General features: G+C 43.5%; 1 protein-coding gene across 3 annotated transcripts in view; it reads left to right on the forward strand.

Annotated features, from left to right (window-relative positions):
• NOS1 (nitric oxide synthase 1) overlaps positions 1 to 15,470 on the forward strand; it is a 151,520-nt gene that overhangs the window by 100,850 nt on the left and 35,200 nt on the right. For all 3 annotated transcript variants that reach the window (XM_058158245.1, XM_058158246.1, XM_058158247.1), the window contains 6 exons: positions 3,850 to 3,941; positions 7,181 to 7,322; positions 9,291 to 9,430; positions 10,512 to 10,686; positions 13,799 to 13,900; positions 14,898 to 15,092. In XM_058158245.1, coding sequence (XP_058014228.1) covers positions 3,850 to 3,941; positions 7,181 to 7,322; positions 9,291 to 9,430; positions 10,512 to 10,686; positions 13,799 to 13,900; positions 14,898 to 15,092 — 846 coding nt within the window. The remainder of the gene's footprint in view (positions 1 to 3,849; positions 3,942 to 7,180; positions 7,323 to 9,290; positions 9,431 to 10,511; positions 10,687 to 13,798; positions 13,901 to 14,897; positions 15,093 to 15,470) is intronic.

Here is a 15,470-nt window from a genome sequence, read left to right on the forward strand (position 1 = left end):
CTTTATATATATATATATATTATTTATACATTTTTCTTTAGTAAACATAAAAACTCAATATCTACATGAACAGTGTGTTGTCTGGGTACAGTTAGTTTTGTAAAATAATAATAGTAATAATAACAATAATATTCATAGGCCATTTGATATTAATCACAACAACAATAACAATAACAACAATAATAATAATAAACCACTAGCACCAGTCAATGGTATTTGTGATACATTTTAAAATGTTCAGTTGACTGAGTTTCATGTTTAATGAATAAAAGAGATAATAATAATAATAATAATAATAATAATAATAATAATAATAATAATAATAATAATAATAATAATAATAATAAATTTATAAATAAATTATTTATAAATAAATAATTTATGACACATTTTTAAATGTTCAGTTGACTGAATTTCATGTTTAATGAATAAAAGAGATAATAATAATAATAAATAATAATAATAAATAATAATAATAATAAATATCACGATCTGGCCATCGAAACTGCACGGCTATGGTTAAAACATGTAACAGTGATACCCACTGTCATCGGGGCATTTGTATAGAATAGAATAGAATAGAATAGAATAGAATAGAATAGAATAGAATAGAATAGAATAGAATAGAATAGAATAGAATAGAATTTTTATTGGCCAAGTGTGATTGGACACACAAGGAATTTGTCTTCGGTGCATATGCTCTCAGTGTACATAAAAGAAAAGATACCTTCCTCCGGGTACCATGTCCAAGAATTTTACAAAACACATCAAGAAATTGCAGCTTCCTGCAATAAAACCATTGGAACTGCAAAAAAATGCGCTACTTGGAACATCGTATATTTTAAGAAGATACTTGGTTGATACCTAGGATGCTGGCAGCAACCCGTATCAACCAATGGTACCGGTCAATCATATTTGTGACACATTTCTAAATGTTCAGTTGACTGAGTTTCATGTTTAATGAATAAAAGAGATAATAATAGTATTTGCTTATCCATATTAATATACCTTCACTGTATAGTTAATCATGCTCTTAAACTTTTGAGTTTCTAGCTTCTGTTTCTATTCATTAACCATTGATAAAACAAATCCCATTTTAAAAAATACTCTGTTTCTTCCTTCTCCTTTATTTTTAGTGTTGATCTGTCCATTTCTGTGCATTCTAATTTTTTTTTTTATTATATTTTCATCTGTCGGGATCTCTTCATTTTTCCCCTGTTGTGCAAAAGAAATTCCCGCTGCTCTTCACACATGTGAAATTAAATATGTATTCCCTTTATTGTACTTTTCTGGTAAAATACCTAACAAAAACAATTCTGGTTTTAAATCTATATGTGGCTTTATCTTTTTTTTTTTTTTTCCTAACCATGTATGTACTTTTGACCAGTGGTGGGATTCAGCCAGTTCTTACCACTTCGGGAGAACTGGTTGTTAACTTTCTGAGCAGTTTGGCAAACTGGTTGTTGGAAGAAATCATTAGGGCAGAAAACCAGTTGTTAAATTACTTGAATACCACCATTGTCTTTGTCCAATCTTCTTTTTTTTTCTCCCCTTTGGACACCTCGACCACAAGTACCACTTATTCTTATTTATTTATTTGTTTGTTTGTTTGTTTGTTTGTTTATTTATTTATTTATTTATTTATTTATTTATTTATTTATTTGCATTTATATCCCGCCCTTCTCTGAAGACTCAGGGCGGCTTACACTATGTTAAGCAATAGTCTTCATCCTATTTGTATATTTATATACAAAGTCAACTTTTTATTGCCCCCAACAATCTGGGTCCTCATTTTACCTACCTTATAAAGGATGGAAGGCTGAGTCAACTTTGGGCCTGGTGGGACTTGAACCTGCAGTAATTGCAAGCAGCTGCTGTTAATAACAGACTGTCTTAGCAGTCTGAGCCACAGAGGCCCCTCAACAGGTATGAGTGTCCTTGGCAAACTTGCATGCTGTTAAGAAGTCTGCAGAGAAGCCGAAGTGCTCCAGGGAAGCCCTCCCTGAAGATTCCGATTTAAAACAAGCTGTCCAAATGTTTTAAGTTCAGGATTTTACATTTACGCCCGCCCCATATGTTTCTTTTCATTAAACCGAAAGGAAGAACAAAAATCTCCCTGAACTGGAGGCATGTCGAAGTGGCAAACATCCTTGTGCAAATATTTAATCCCCAATAAAGTGCTTTTGAGAGATTTGCATGCAAAAACAGTGCCTCTCCCCCTACCTGGATAACTGAACCCTGTCTTAAGCCTGCTTAAGAGTTTATCGGGGTTTACTCGCTGAGCCAGCTCCAGATGTAAGAGGGAAGGCCTGTCAAAGGCTTTCCTTCTTTTACACGGTTTTTCTAATTGGCCCTTCAGGATCTTATTAAAATCTTTCTGTCTAACCCTGCCTTCCATGTCTGCAGAAATTAAATCTTTTCTGCTACGCGACATGACAGCCATTCAGATTTAAAATGTACGATTTAATGCATACCACACGGGGGTGGGCCGCTGGGGGTTCGCAGGGGTTCGGGAGGATCTCTAGCTAAGATTCTGTGCAGTTTGGAGACACCCCTCCCCAAATCCCACTCTTGGCTGGCCCCACGCACCCCTTCCCTCCCAGGAGTCCCCACGCAGCCCCCGTTTTGGATGCAGGTAAGTGCAGGGCGAGGAAGGCAAAAAATGGATTTACCGGAAGTTCAGGAAAGGTTAGGCTTAGGATTAGGGCCTTCGGAGCCTGGGGAGGCTGTTTTCGCCCTCCCAGAGGCTCAGGAAAAACCTCCAGAGCCCGGGGAGGGCAAAATGCCTATGCCTTCCCCCTCCTCCCCCCCCCCCCCCCGTGGTGCAGGAGGTCGACTAGGCCACACCCACGGAGCAACCAGGCAGAGAACCCTGTGCTAAAATTTTTGAAGCCCACCCCTGCATACACTTACACACCATTGTTGTCCCCAGTTCGGGTCTGAGCCTGGTCCCGAAGCCAATGATGGACGCCAGGTTTTCTAATTGCTTTTTATTGCAGTACTCCAAGGGAAAGGGCTCCTGGCCTAAATGCCAAGAAGCAAGAACAAAGGATTAAGAAAGCTTTATATGTTTTCACTAAAAGAGAAGATAATAAGAAATACCATCTAATAAACATTGTAGTAATCATTCTACAATTTGTTCTATTGGTCTCTAGCTGTCCCTATTCCTAAGCCTTTGGCGAATGAAGGCCCCAGGAGTTATCTAATACACATTTTATTGGCTGCAGGCCATCACTATTCCTAATTGTTAGCTGAGATCTGCAAGTTGTCTAACTCTTGCTACTTTTATCAGCTTTCTAACTACCCAGAATTGTTACAGGATTTGCACACGCATATTTCCTGTAGATAAGCATTTTTTGTTCTTGCCAGGCAGACTCCACAATTACAGTCTTCCTGATTTACTTTCAAGTGTGTATCATAACCTGGCTTTATTTCAGCAGACAGCCTAACACTATCTTCATTTCTTCAAGAGTCAACCTGTCTTCATGCCTTTGTTGTTGTTGTTGTTGTTGTTGTTGTTGTTGTTGTTGTTATTTGCATTTATATCCCGCCCTTCTCCGAAGACTCAGGGCGGCTTGCACTGTGTCAAGCAATAGTCTTCATCCATTTGTATATTATATACAAAGTCAACTTTTATTGCCCCCAACAATCTGGGTCCTCATTTTACCTACCTTATAAAGGATGGAAGGCTGAGTCAACCTTGGGCCTGGTGGGACTTGAACTTGCAGTAATTGCAAGCAGCTGTGTTAATAACAGATAGACTTAGTCTGCTGAGCCACCAGAGGCCCTTACATCGTAAAGTTGTTCCTTACATCGTAATTCCAACTCTTCTGCTTGAATTCTTTCCAGGTTTTTGATGCCCGGGACTGTACCACAGCCCATGGGATGTTCAACTACATTTGCAACCATATCAAATATGCCACCAACAAAGGAAACCTGAGGTATGTATCTGTGTGTGTGTACTTGTGTGTGTGTGTATTCATGAGCAAATGGCTTGATGGCGCTGGACCAAGGTCTGCTTTCTTATCTTACCTAAGTTGAGAATCTCAGCAGAAAACAGAGCAACCCAAAGTTAGGATCTCCAATAGCCAGTTTGGTCTAGTGGTTAAGACACAAGGCTAGAAAGCAGAAGAGAGCGTGAGTTCTAGTCCCGCTTTAGCCGTGAAAGCTGGTTGGGTGACTTTGGGCCAATCAGCAAGAGACTCTGAGTTCTAGTCCTGCCTTAGCCATGAAAGCCAGCTGTGTGGTTTTGGGCCAATCAGCAAGAGACTCTGAGTTCTAGTCCTGCCTTAGCCATGAAAGCCAGCTGTGTGGTTTTGGGCCAATCAGCAAGAGACTCTGAGTTCTAGTCCCACCTTAGCCATGAAAGCCGGCTGGGTCATTTTGGGCCAATCAGCAAGAGACTCTGAGTTCTAGTCCCGCCTCAGCCATGAAAGCCTGCTGGGTGACTTTGTGCCACTCACCAGGTGGCTCTGAGTTCTAGTCCTGCCTTAGCCATGAAAACCAGCTGGGTCATTTTGAGCCATTCCCTCTCTCTCTCTCTCTCTCTCTCTCCCTCTCTCTCAGCCTCAAAGGGTTGGAAAACAAGAGGAAGAAAGCAGGGTAGACATGTTTGCCACCTTAAGTTACTTGCAAAAATAATAAAGGCAGGGTGCAATCAAATAAAATAAGAAATGAAATGAAAATCCAACCATTCTGGAATGGATTTTCCACTCGAATTGACAGTATACAAAGGATTCCAGAGGAGATGCAGGTGCTTATAGAACAAGAGGTGGTAACCTACAGACTCATGGCTACCCGCGGCTTATATATCCCGTTCTTTACCGCCTTCTCCCAAAACATCTCCAGCAGAGTTGCTGAATTGCTATAATTGCTGTAAATTAAAAGCCGGCCTTCCTTTTATTTCAAGATGAAGAGTGGGGAGGGGGAATAGTATGCTAAAGAGCTAAAATGAGCTTAACACTATTTGCAAAGAAAAAAACAAAAATGAAAGAACTCCGCCTTCAAGCAAACCAAATCATTCCAGCTCCAATTATTTTGCGGAACCAAACAAGACCGTCTAAAACAGAGGTGTCCAACTCTGGCAACTTTAAGACCTGTGGACTTCCAACTCCTAAAATTCCTCAGCCAGCCGTGCTTCAATTCTAGGAGGTCTTAAACTTAACCAAGGTTGGACACGCCTGGTCTTGAAACCTTGACATCCTCCATCGCAGAGAAAGCTAAATAATCTCTCGATACCTGCTCTACGGCACTGCCAGGATACTCAGAGGTAGCAAATGTTTAGCCCAGTTGAGTTTTGTGGCGGGGTGTATCCCATATCTAGTTGCACATAAATGACCGACCACGTGTCATGCCCCCATCGGAGTCTGAATCTGAGATGGAAGACGAACAGCTGACAGAGAGCGGGAGACTAGCTCCATTGTCTGTGGAGGAAACAGGGGAAGGGAATAGTCAGGCTGGGTAGAGTAGGGGAGAGGTAGAACAAGGGAGAGGGGGTTCAGATGAAGACCAAGGCTCACCCCCTCCTCATCCTAGGCAGCGCAGGGAGGAACGGAGAAGAGAGAAACGTGAGTTGCGTGGCTTATGAATTTTTTATTGCCCAAGTGTGATTGAACACACAAGGAATTTGTCTTGGTGCATATGCTCTCAGTGTACATAAAAGAAAAGATACGTTCATCAAGGTACAACATTTACAACACAATTGATGGTCAATATATCAATATAAATCATAAGGATTGCCAGCAACAAGTTACAGTCATACAGTCATAAGTGGAAAGAGATTGGTGATGGGAACTATGAGACGATTAAGAGTAGTGCAGATTCAGTAAATAGTCTGACAGTGTTGAGGGAATTATTTGTTTAGCAGAGTGATGGCCTTCGGGAAAAAACTGTTCTTGTGTCTAGTTGTTCTGGTGTGCAGTGCTCTATAGCGTCGTTTTGAGGGTAGGAGTTGAAACAGTTTATGTCCAGGATGCGAGGGATCTGTAAATATTTTCACGGCCCTCTTCTTGATTCGTGCAGTATACAGGTCCTCAATGGAAGGCAGGTTGGTAGCAATTATTTTTTCTGCAGTTCTAATGATCCTCTGAAGTCTGTGTAGGATTTAGGATCAATCCTAGACTGAACTCCCCATGGTCCTGATAATGTAGTGTTGCAACAGTGCCCAACCGACAGTTTTTGGCTGGCATCCTTGATGTTCTCAGCCAGGTCAGGCCACAGAGGATATTACACAAAACAGACCTCAAGATCACGTGAAGTGCTAGTACCACTTTATAAAACTCTAGTAAGACCAACGCCTGGAATACTGCAACCAATTTTGGTCACCCTACTATGAAAAAAAGACTTTGGAGAAAGTGCAGAGAAGAGGGACTAAGATGATCAAACGCCTGGATATTAAAACCTATGAAGAAGGGCTGCAGGATTTGGATTTGGCTATTTAAAGAAAAGAAAATAATTAGGAGTGACATGATAGCAGTATTCCAGTATCTCAGGGGCTGCCACAAAGAAGAGGGAGTCAAGCTATTCTCCAAAGCATCTGAAGGCAGGACAAGAAGCAATGGGTGGAAACTCATCAAGGAGAGAAGCTACTTAGAACTAAGGAGGAATTTCCTGACAGTCAGAATAATTAATCAGTGGAACAACTTGCCTCCAGAAGTTGTGAATGCTCCAACACTGGAAGTTTTAAAGAAGAGACTGGACAACCATTTGTCTGAGATGGTGTAGGGTTTCCTGACTAGGCAGGGGGTTGGACTAGAAGACCTCCAAGGTCCCTTCCAACTCTGTTATTCTATTCTATTCTATTCAAATTATTCTAAAAAACACCAGAGGGCAGGACAAATAATAATGGTTGGAAACTAATCAAACAGAGAAGCAACCTGAAATTAAGGAGAAATTTCTTTATTGTGAGGACAATTAACCAGTGGAACAGCTTGCCACCGGAAATTGTGGATGTGCCATCACTGGAGGTTTTTAAGAAGAGTCTACTCTAGACAGACACTTATCTAAAATGGTATAGGGTCTCCTGCTTAAACAGGGGTTGGACTAGAAGACCTCCAAGGTCCCTTCCAGCTTATTCTATTCTATTCCTTATGATTGTGGATCTCCTGGCTAAGGGCTGTCTGCAGAGTAGCTCTCCTTCCATTAGGAATGTTAAACCCCCTTTTTTCTCTTGTCCTCCTAGGTCTGCCATCACCATCTTCCCGCAGAGGACTGATGGCAAACATGACTTCCGAGTCTGGAACTCCCAACTCATCCGTTATGCTGGTTATAAACAACCAGACGGTAGCATCTTGGGTGACCCAGCCAGTGTGGAGCTGACTGAGGTTGGTGCTTGACGTGGAGGAGGGACGTACAGAATCCTATAAGGATAAGCATACTTGCGGTGGGAAAAAACCCACTGAATTATTGAAATGGTTTTGTGAGAATGATCTTGGGAGACAGGAAGCAGGGGCTGCACACTCAACACTGGTATATCGAAGATGTCTCAGATCACAGATGAGGAAAAGAGATTTGGGAAGTGTTTCAGAAAGGAGACGAGTGAAAGAGAAGAGAGGAAAAGAGAGAGAGGAGAGGAGGGGAGAGGAGAGGAGAGGAGAGGAGGAGGAGAAGAAAAGAAAAAAGGAGGAGAGGAAGAGAAGAGGAGAGGAGGAAGAGAGAAGAAGAGAAGAGAAAAGGAAGAGAGAGGAGAGGAAGAGAGAGGAAGAGAGAAGAAAAGAAGAGAAAAGGAAGAGGAGAGGAAGAGAGAGGAGAGGAGAGGAGAGGAAAGGAGGGGAGAGGAGGAAGAGAGAAGAAGAGAAAAGGAAGAGAGAGGAGAGGGAGGTAGGAGGAGGAGGAAGAGAAGGAGGAGGAGGAGAAGGAGAAGAATATACTCATAGTTGTGAACTAATAATTAAAACTCATCATTGAGCTTCTTGTCTGGAGTATCTCGAAGGGCTTAAAAAAATTGACTGCATGTATTTTTTTAAAAAAACACTTCTGAATCCAAGTCTGCTTAATTGTAATCTTTTCGTTTTGATGGTCGCCAACATAAACTCGATTTTGCAGCCACCGTTTGTTGCTTTTTTAATAGCAGTTTGACACCAATTAACATGATCCTTCATGCTTATATTCCAAAGCCTCTTTTAGCAACCGAACACTTTATAAATGATGAGTATTTGAAGCTTATTCAGGGGAAACCGTGCAAAATTTGAACAGAAGTGTGACAACAACAGGGTTCAGCACTAAACATTAAATGGAATATAGTTTGGGGTATGTAAAGCCTGGTTGGTTTCATTTTCTACTGATTTAGATTCTGCCAAGCCTCGCAAATAAATAAAATTGAACTCTCTGCTGTAAATCGGTCGTAGAGTCTTGGTACTAGTTATGAAAAACTTGGGACTAGTTATGAAAAAGGCCAGTGTGGTCTAGTGCAGCTGTCAGTAACCTGCGGCTCCAGAGCCGCATGCAGCTCTTTGGATCCTCTGCTGTGGTTCCCTGTCAGGTGATCCCACCGCTGGCTGGCCCTGCCTCTCATCCTCCCCTCCCAGTCACTCCTCACCTGGCCTGAGAAGGTAAGGGTGACGGTGGGGGATGGAGAAGCAGCCGGAGCAGAGACAAAGAGATACCGAGAAAGGGGAAGAGAGACAGAAACAGAGAGAGATACAGAGAGAGGGGGAGAGAGAGAGATATAGAAAGATACAAAGAGAGGGGGAGAGAGAGACATAGAGAGATACAGAGAGAGTGGGTAGAGAGAGACATAGAGAGATATGGGGGGGAGAGAGAGACATAGATACAGAGAGAGCGGGAGAGAGAGAGACATAGAGAGATACAGAGAGAGTGGGGAAAGAGGGAGGGAGAGAGGGAGGGAGAGAGAAAGAGATGTCAAAAGGGTTTTGTGTTTTTTAACAACCGGTTCTCTGCCCTAATGACCTGCTGGGTAGGTGTGGCTTGGGGGGGTCATGTGACTGGTAGAAGTGAGTGACGTCGAGTTGGCCACACCCACCCAGGTTTTGTGACTCCCGGTGTTTTCCTTTCAGTGGGAAACAGGTCCAAACGGCTCTTTGAGTGTTTTAAGGTTGCAGACCCCTGGTCTAAGTGCTTACGACACCAGGCTAGCAATCTGGAGACCATGAGTTCAGGTCCCATCGTCCCCAACATCCCAGATGCAAAAAAAAAAAAGTGCCCCATTTTAAGGACATTCTGCGGATCAACCAACGGATGCTGGTAGACTTCACATTTTGCACATGTGTTTTGTTGCGTGGATATCCACCAACCTACATTGTTGTTGTTGTTGTTTTCCCCTTTGGGTGCAGATTTGCATACAGCAAGGCTGGAAAGCCCCCTTTGGCCGCTTCGACATCCTACCGCTCCTTCTCCAGGCCAATGGGAATGATCCTGAGCTTTTTGAGATCCCATCGGAGTTAGTGTTGGAAGTCCCCATTCGACATCCCAAGTAAGTCCAAATCCCTGTGTTTTTGGCTCCCTTTAACTTGACGTCAAGCGGTGATGAGTTCCCAAACTTAATTATATCATGGGACATTCGAGATAGGACTCCATGAACCTACTTTTCGGCATGTGTTGAAAACATTTCTCATTTCCCCCTGTAAGTTCTATCCAACTTAATGGTGGTTCCTTAACTCTCTGGCTTTTTACTGTGCATTATAGTTTAGTTGTGTGCTAGGGTGATGTGCTAGGATGATGTGGGACGCGGTGGCTCAGTGGCTAAGACAATGAGCTTGTCGATCGAAAGGTCGGCAGTTCAGCGGTTCGAATCCCTAGTGCCGTGTAACGGGGTGAGCTCCCGTGACTTGTCCCAGCTTCTGCCAACCTAGCAGTTTGAAAGCACATAAAAAAAATTCAAGTAGAAAAATAGGGACCACTTTTGGTGGGAAGGGAACAGCGTTTTGTGCGCCTTTGGCATTGAGTCATGCCGGCCACGTGACCATGGAGATGTCTTCAGACAGCGCTGGCTCTTCGGCTTTGAAAAGGAAGTGAGCAGTGCCCCCTAGAGTCCGGAATGACTAGCACATATGTGCGAGGGGAACCTTTACCTTTTAGGATGATGTACTTTATGGATTGATCCTTAGGCAAGGAATTTGCTGTGAGCCTCAAAACGTGATGGACTGATAATTGATTGATAGCAATGGCGATAGCACTTAGACTTATATACCGCTTTATAGTGCTTTACAGCCCTCTCTAAGTGGTTTACAGAGTCATCCTATTACCCCCAACAATCTGGGTCCTCATTTTACCCACCTCGGAAGGACAGAAGGCTGAGTCAACCTTGAGCCAGTCAGGATTGAACAGTTGACAGTGGGCAGTGAGTTAGCTTGCAATACTGCATTCTAACCACTGTGTCACCACATTTCTTCAATGGATCCATGGATCGATCAATGTCCTCCAGAATTGGGCAATGTTCTTCAGAATTAAACCAGATGTTCTTCAAGTAGATTAAGCTTCTGTAGCTTTTCTAGGGGGACGTTGTCCTAGTTGTTCCTGCTTTTATTTATTTATTTATTTTGTTCCTTTAACAGAATCGAGTGGTTTAAAGACCTTGGGCTTCAGTGGTATGGCTTACCAGCTGTTTCGAACATGCTGCTGGAGATCGGAGGGCTGGAGTTCTCGGCATGCCCCTTCAGCGGCTGGTACATGGGGACCGAAATTGGAGTTCGGGATTACTGTGACAGCTCTCGTTACAACATCCTAGAGGTAGTAGCCCTTCCCTCTTAAATTGTACTTCCGGATCTCTGAAACCCTTCAAGGAGGTTGCAAGAGTAGTAAGACTAGTGGAGTGATGGGTAACCTTTTTCTCATTGCGTGCCAAAAGCTGGGGGAGTGCCCAAAATTCAATCCCCCCCCCGTGCCCCGTCCTCCTGCACATGTGCATGCAACACCAGCCCCCGCACTCCCCCGCACATGGTTGCATGACCCCCACCCCCACCCCCCCATATACCTAGCAGGCCTCCCTGAAGCCTCCGGAGGCCAGAAACAGCCCGCTTCCCGACTTCTGGCAAGCCTGTTTTTCGCTCTCCCCAGGCTCCAGAGTCTTTCCGGGAGCCTGGGGAGGGCCAAACAGCCTCCCACACGCAGAGGCTCTCCGGAGGCCAAAAACACCCTCCCAGAACTTCCACGCAAGATCTGTACTTACCTGGCACTCAAAACGGACCGCATGGGGACTCCTGGGAGGGGAGGGGAGGCGTGGGTGGGGCCAGCCAAAAATCAGCTGGCCGAACATGCATGCACGCTGGAGCTGATCTAAGGCAACGGCTTGTGTGCCCACAGGTATGGGTCCACGTGCCACCTGTGGCACGCGTGCCATAGGTTCGCCATCACGGGACTAGTGATTGCCTCTAATGATATGTGAGAAAGGCCTTGGGATATGGAAGGGATGCTACCTAGGGATGGATCGGATAAGAGAAAGAAACTTCCCTAATGCTATAAAAGACAGCAGGGGGAAAAATGCAATATTGATTTTAGTCTATCAAGGTAGACCAGACACAAAACCAAACCAGGAGAGCTAATTCCACTTTATTGTAAGACTACATTTACAGGATCTTTCAAGTCTGATTTCTTTCTTTCTTTCTTTCTTTCTTTCTTTTTTTCTTTTTCTTTCCTTCCTTCCTTCCTTTCTCTTTCTTTCTTTCATTCATTCATTTCTATAGCTTCCCATCTCAGTAAATGACTCTGACAGTTCTAGATATTCAAAAAGCAACAGCAACAGCATCTGCTGTAACTGATAAACAAAACTACCCCTAGTTCCACCACCTTAGATGTAAATTTAGGAATTCTGAAGTTAGATATCTAAATTTTGGGCATCGCCCAAGATTCTTTGAAGGAAGTAGTAAGCAAACACAGATACAAAAATGGTTTTGTTGTTGTTGCACCATGTTTCCCCGAAAATAAATCCTGTCTTATATTTCTTTGAACCCCAAAATAAGCGCTTGGCCTTATCTTTGGGGAAGTCTTATTATTTTGGGACGCGTGGAGCAAGACGGGGCTCCTCTTGCCGTCTTACCTGATTTCCAGCTCCATCTCCCTAACCCTAACCAGAGGAAATGGAGGGGACCGGCTGCGCATGCCTTGAAATATTTTCAGAGGAGGGCTTATTTTAGTGCATGTGCTCAAAAGCCCAATTGGGCTTATTATCCAGGGAGGTCTTATTTTTGGGGAAACAGGGAAGCTGTTAAAAATGATTTTTCTAACCACCTAGCTATAAACAGATTGAGGAGCAGGATATTGCTTAATAATATTAATAACCAAAACCACAATCACAATGGGTAGGTCTTTTTTTTTTCTTTTCTTTCCTTCCTTCCTTCCTTTCTTTCTCTTTCTTTCTTTCATTCATTCATTTCTATAGCTTCCCATCTCAGTAAATGACTCTGACAGTTCTAGATATTCAAAAAGCAACAGCAACAGCATCTGCTGTAACTGATAAACAAAACTACCCCTAGTTCCACCACCTTAGATGTAAATTTAGGAATTCTGAAGTTAGATATCTAAATTTTGGGCATCGCCCAAGATTCTTTGAAGGAAGTAGTAAGCAAACACAGATACAAAAATGGTTTTGTTGTTGTTGCACCATGTTTCCCCAAAAATAAGACCCTGTCTTATATTTTTTCGAACTCTGAAATAAGCGCTTGGCCTTATTTTCGGGGAGGTCTTATTATTTTGGGGCACGTGGAGCAAGATGGGGCTCCTCTTGCCGTCTTACCTGATTTCCAGCTCTGTCTCCCTAACCCTAACCAGAGGAAATGGCGGGGACTGGCTGCGCATGCGTTTAAATATTTTCAGGGAGGGCTTATTTTAGTGCATGCGCTCAAAAGCCCGATTAAGCTTATTATCCGGGGAGGTCTTATTTTCGGGGAAACAGGGAAGCTGTTAAAAATGATTTTTCTAACCACCTAGCTATAAACAGATTGAGGAGCAGGATATTGCTTAATAATATTAATAACCAAAACCACAATCACAATGGGTAGGTCTTTTTTTTTTCTTTTCTTTCTTTCTTTCTTTCTTTCTTTCTCTTTCTTTCTTTCATTCATTCATTTCTATAGCTTCCCATCTCAGTAAATGACTCTGACAGTTCTAGATATTCAAAAAGCAACAGCAACAGCATCTGCTGTAACTGATAAACAAAACTACCCCTAGTTCCACCACCTTAGATGTAAATTTAGGAATTCTGAAGCTAGATATCTAAATTTTGGGCATCGTCCAAGATTCTTTGAAGGAAGTAGTAAGCAAACACAGATACAAAAATGGTTTTGTTGTTGTTGTTGCGCCATGTTTCCCCGAAAATAAATCCTGTCTTATATTTCTTTGAACCCCGAAATAAGCGCTTGGCCTTATCTTTGGGGAGGTCTTATTATTTTGGGACGCGTGGAGCAAGACGGGGCTCCTCTTGCCGTCTTACCTGATTTCCAGCTCTGTCTCCCTAACCCTAACCAGAGGAAATGGCGGGGACCGGCTGCGCATGCCTTTAAATATTTTCAGGGGAGGGCTTATTTTAGTGCATGTGCTCAAAAGTCCAATTGGGCTTATTATCCAGGGAGGTCTTATTTTTGGGGAAACAGGGAAGCTGTTAAAAATGATTTTTCTAACCACCTAGCTATAAACAGATTGAGGAGCAGGATATTGCTTAATAATATTAATAACCAAAACCACAATCACAATGGGTAGGTCTTTTTTTTTTTTGTCTCTTTCAAAACTTACTGCCCTGTTTTCTAGCCACCTTACTAAAAATTTGCCCCCCTCTTCAGCCCTGCCATTTGATCAAGCATCATTTCCCATCTAATTGTGATGAATCCGTGTTGTTTGTGCATTGCAGGAAGTGGCTAAAAAGATGAATTTAGACATGCGGAAAACTTCCTCCCTTTGGAAGGATCAGGCACTAGTGGAAATCAACATCGCAGTCCTGTACAGTTTCCAGGTACTGGCAGATTATTTCATAAAACAATAAGCCATTTGTTAGAAATACACAATCTTCGGAATGCGGTAAAGGTAGTCCTCATTTACTGACCATAGTTGGGACTGGCAACCTTGGCGCGATGTGAAACTGCAGCTGTGTGGTGGCTTGTCGGCCCCTCCAGCAGCCAAATCAGAAGGGCAGGAGGAAGCGTGGCAGTCGGGGCCAGCATCAAAACAACCTGAGAGCTCCAAGGGGGAAGAGGGAATGGAGCTGGCAGAGAGAGAGAGAGAGAGAGAGACAGAGGCGGAGTTTGGGCCGTCCATCAGCCCTCAGATGGAGAGTCAACAGGCCTCAGGTCTGGAGGTGGCTGATGAGGAAGAGAAGGAACAGCTGGGTCCAGTGCCTGACGTGCGGCTGCGCAGAAGGCAGAGGAGAGGAGAACAGTGGAAATCTATGGGCAGGTCCTTGGGACAGAAGAGCCACCACTGCTAGCAAAGCCCCATCCTATCTCTGGGGATAAAAGGCAGGGGGCAGAGATGAATAGATGTGGCAGACAACTATTCATCTTCCAGCTGGACAGACTTGTTAGTCTGCAGTGAGAGAGAAACTTTTTGACGGGGCTGCCGGCGCTCCAAACTAAAGGAATGTTTGAGTTCACTTCAGAGGGTTTGTCATGTTTGGGGAGCTGGGTTAGAACAAGCTATGATTGTAATAACCAATACCCTGAATTCTCCCAAACGTGCCTTTTCAAAAGGCAACTGGACTTCGCGGTTGTTGTTGTTGTTGTTTTCCTTGAAGACATTTCTCTTCTTATCCCAGAAGCATCTTCAGTTCTTCTCCAGTCCAGTTGCCTTTTGAAAAAAAGCACTTTTGGGACAAACCGTGACCCGGTTGACTGAGGATCTTGAATTGAACTAGTCCGTACTGCGTGAACGAAGTCCGAAAAATGCTGCATTTGTTGAAATAGAGTTTGTGATCGCTTCCCGATTTATAGAGTCGCCCACCCTTCTCTCTGCAGAGTGACAAAGTGACGATCGTGGATCATCACTCAGCCACCGAGTCCTTCATCAAACACATGGAGAATGAATACCGTTGCCGAGGAGGCTGTCCAGCTGACTGGGTGTGGATCGTCCCACCCATGTCTGGAAGCATCACCCCCGTCTTCCACCAGGAAATGCTCAACTACAGACTGACACCGTCCTTCGAGTACCAGGTACCGCTTCCTCACCTGTCAGTCTAGTTCAGATTTCAGCTGAGTGTTTGGGGATGGAGAAAACTAGAATAACAAGAGTTGGAAGGGACCTTGGAAGTCATCTAGCCCAACTCCCTGCGTGAGCAATGTAATTGTTAGCACTGTGTAAAAATGTATAGACCAGGGATCAGCAACCTGCGGCTCTGGAGCCACATGTGGCCCTTTCACCCCTCTGCTGTGGCTCCCTGTCGCTCAAAATACGCGTCCACAACCGCCAATGTGCGGCGCCTGCTGGCATGCGATTTATTGAACTTTTCAGCCCCCGGGAGGATAACCATGGATAAATCCAAGAAAATAAAAGTTTCAGAAGAAAACAGAATGTTTAATTCAACTACATAT

The sequence above is a fragment of the Ahaetulla prasina genome, chromosome 15 (genome assembly GCF_028640845.1).
Source record: "Ahaetulla prasina isolate Xishuangbanna chromosome 15, ASM2864084v1, whole genome shotgun sequence".
NCBI lineage: Eukaryota > Metazoa > Chordata > Lepidosauria > Squamata > Colubridae > Ahaetulla > Ahaetulla prasina.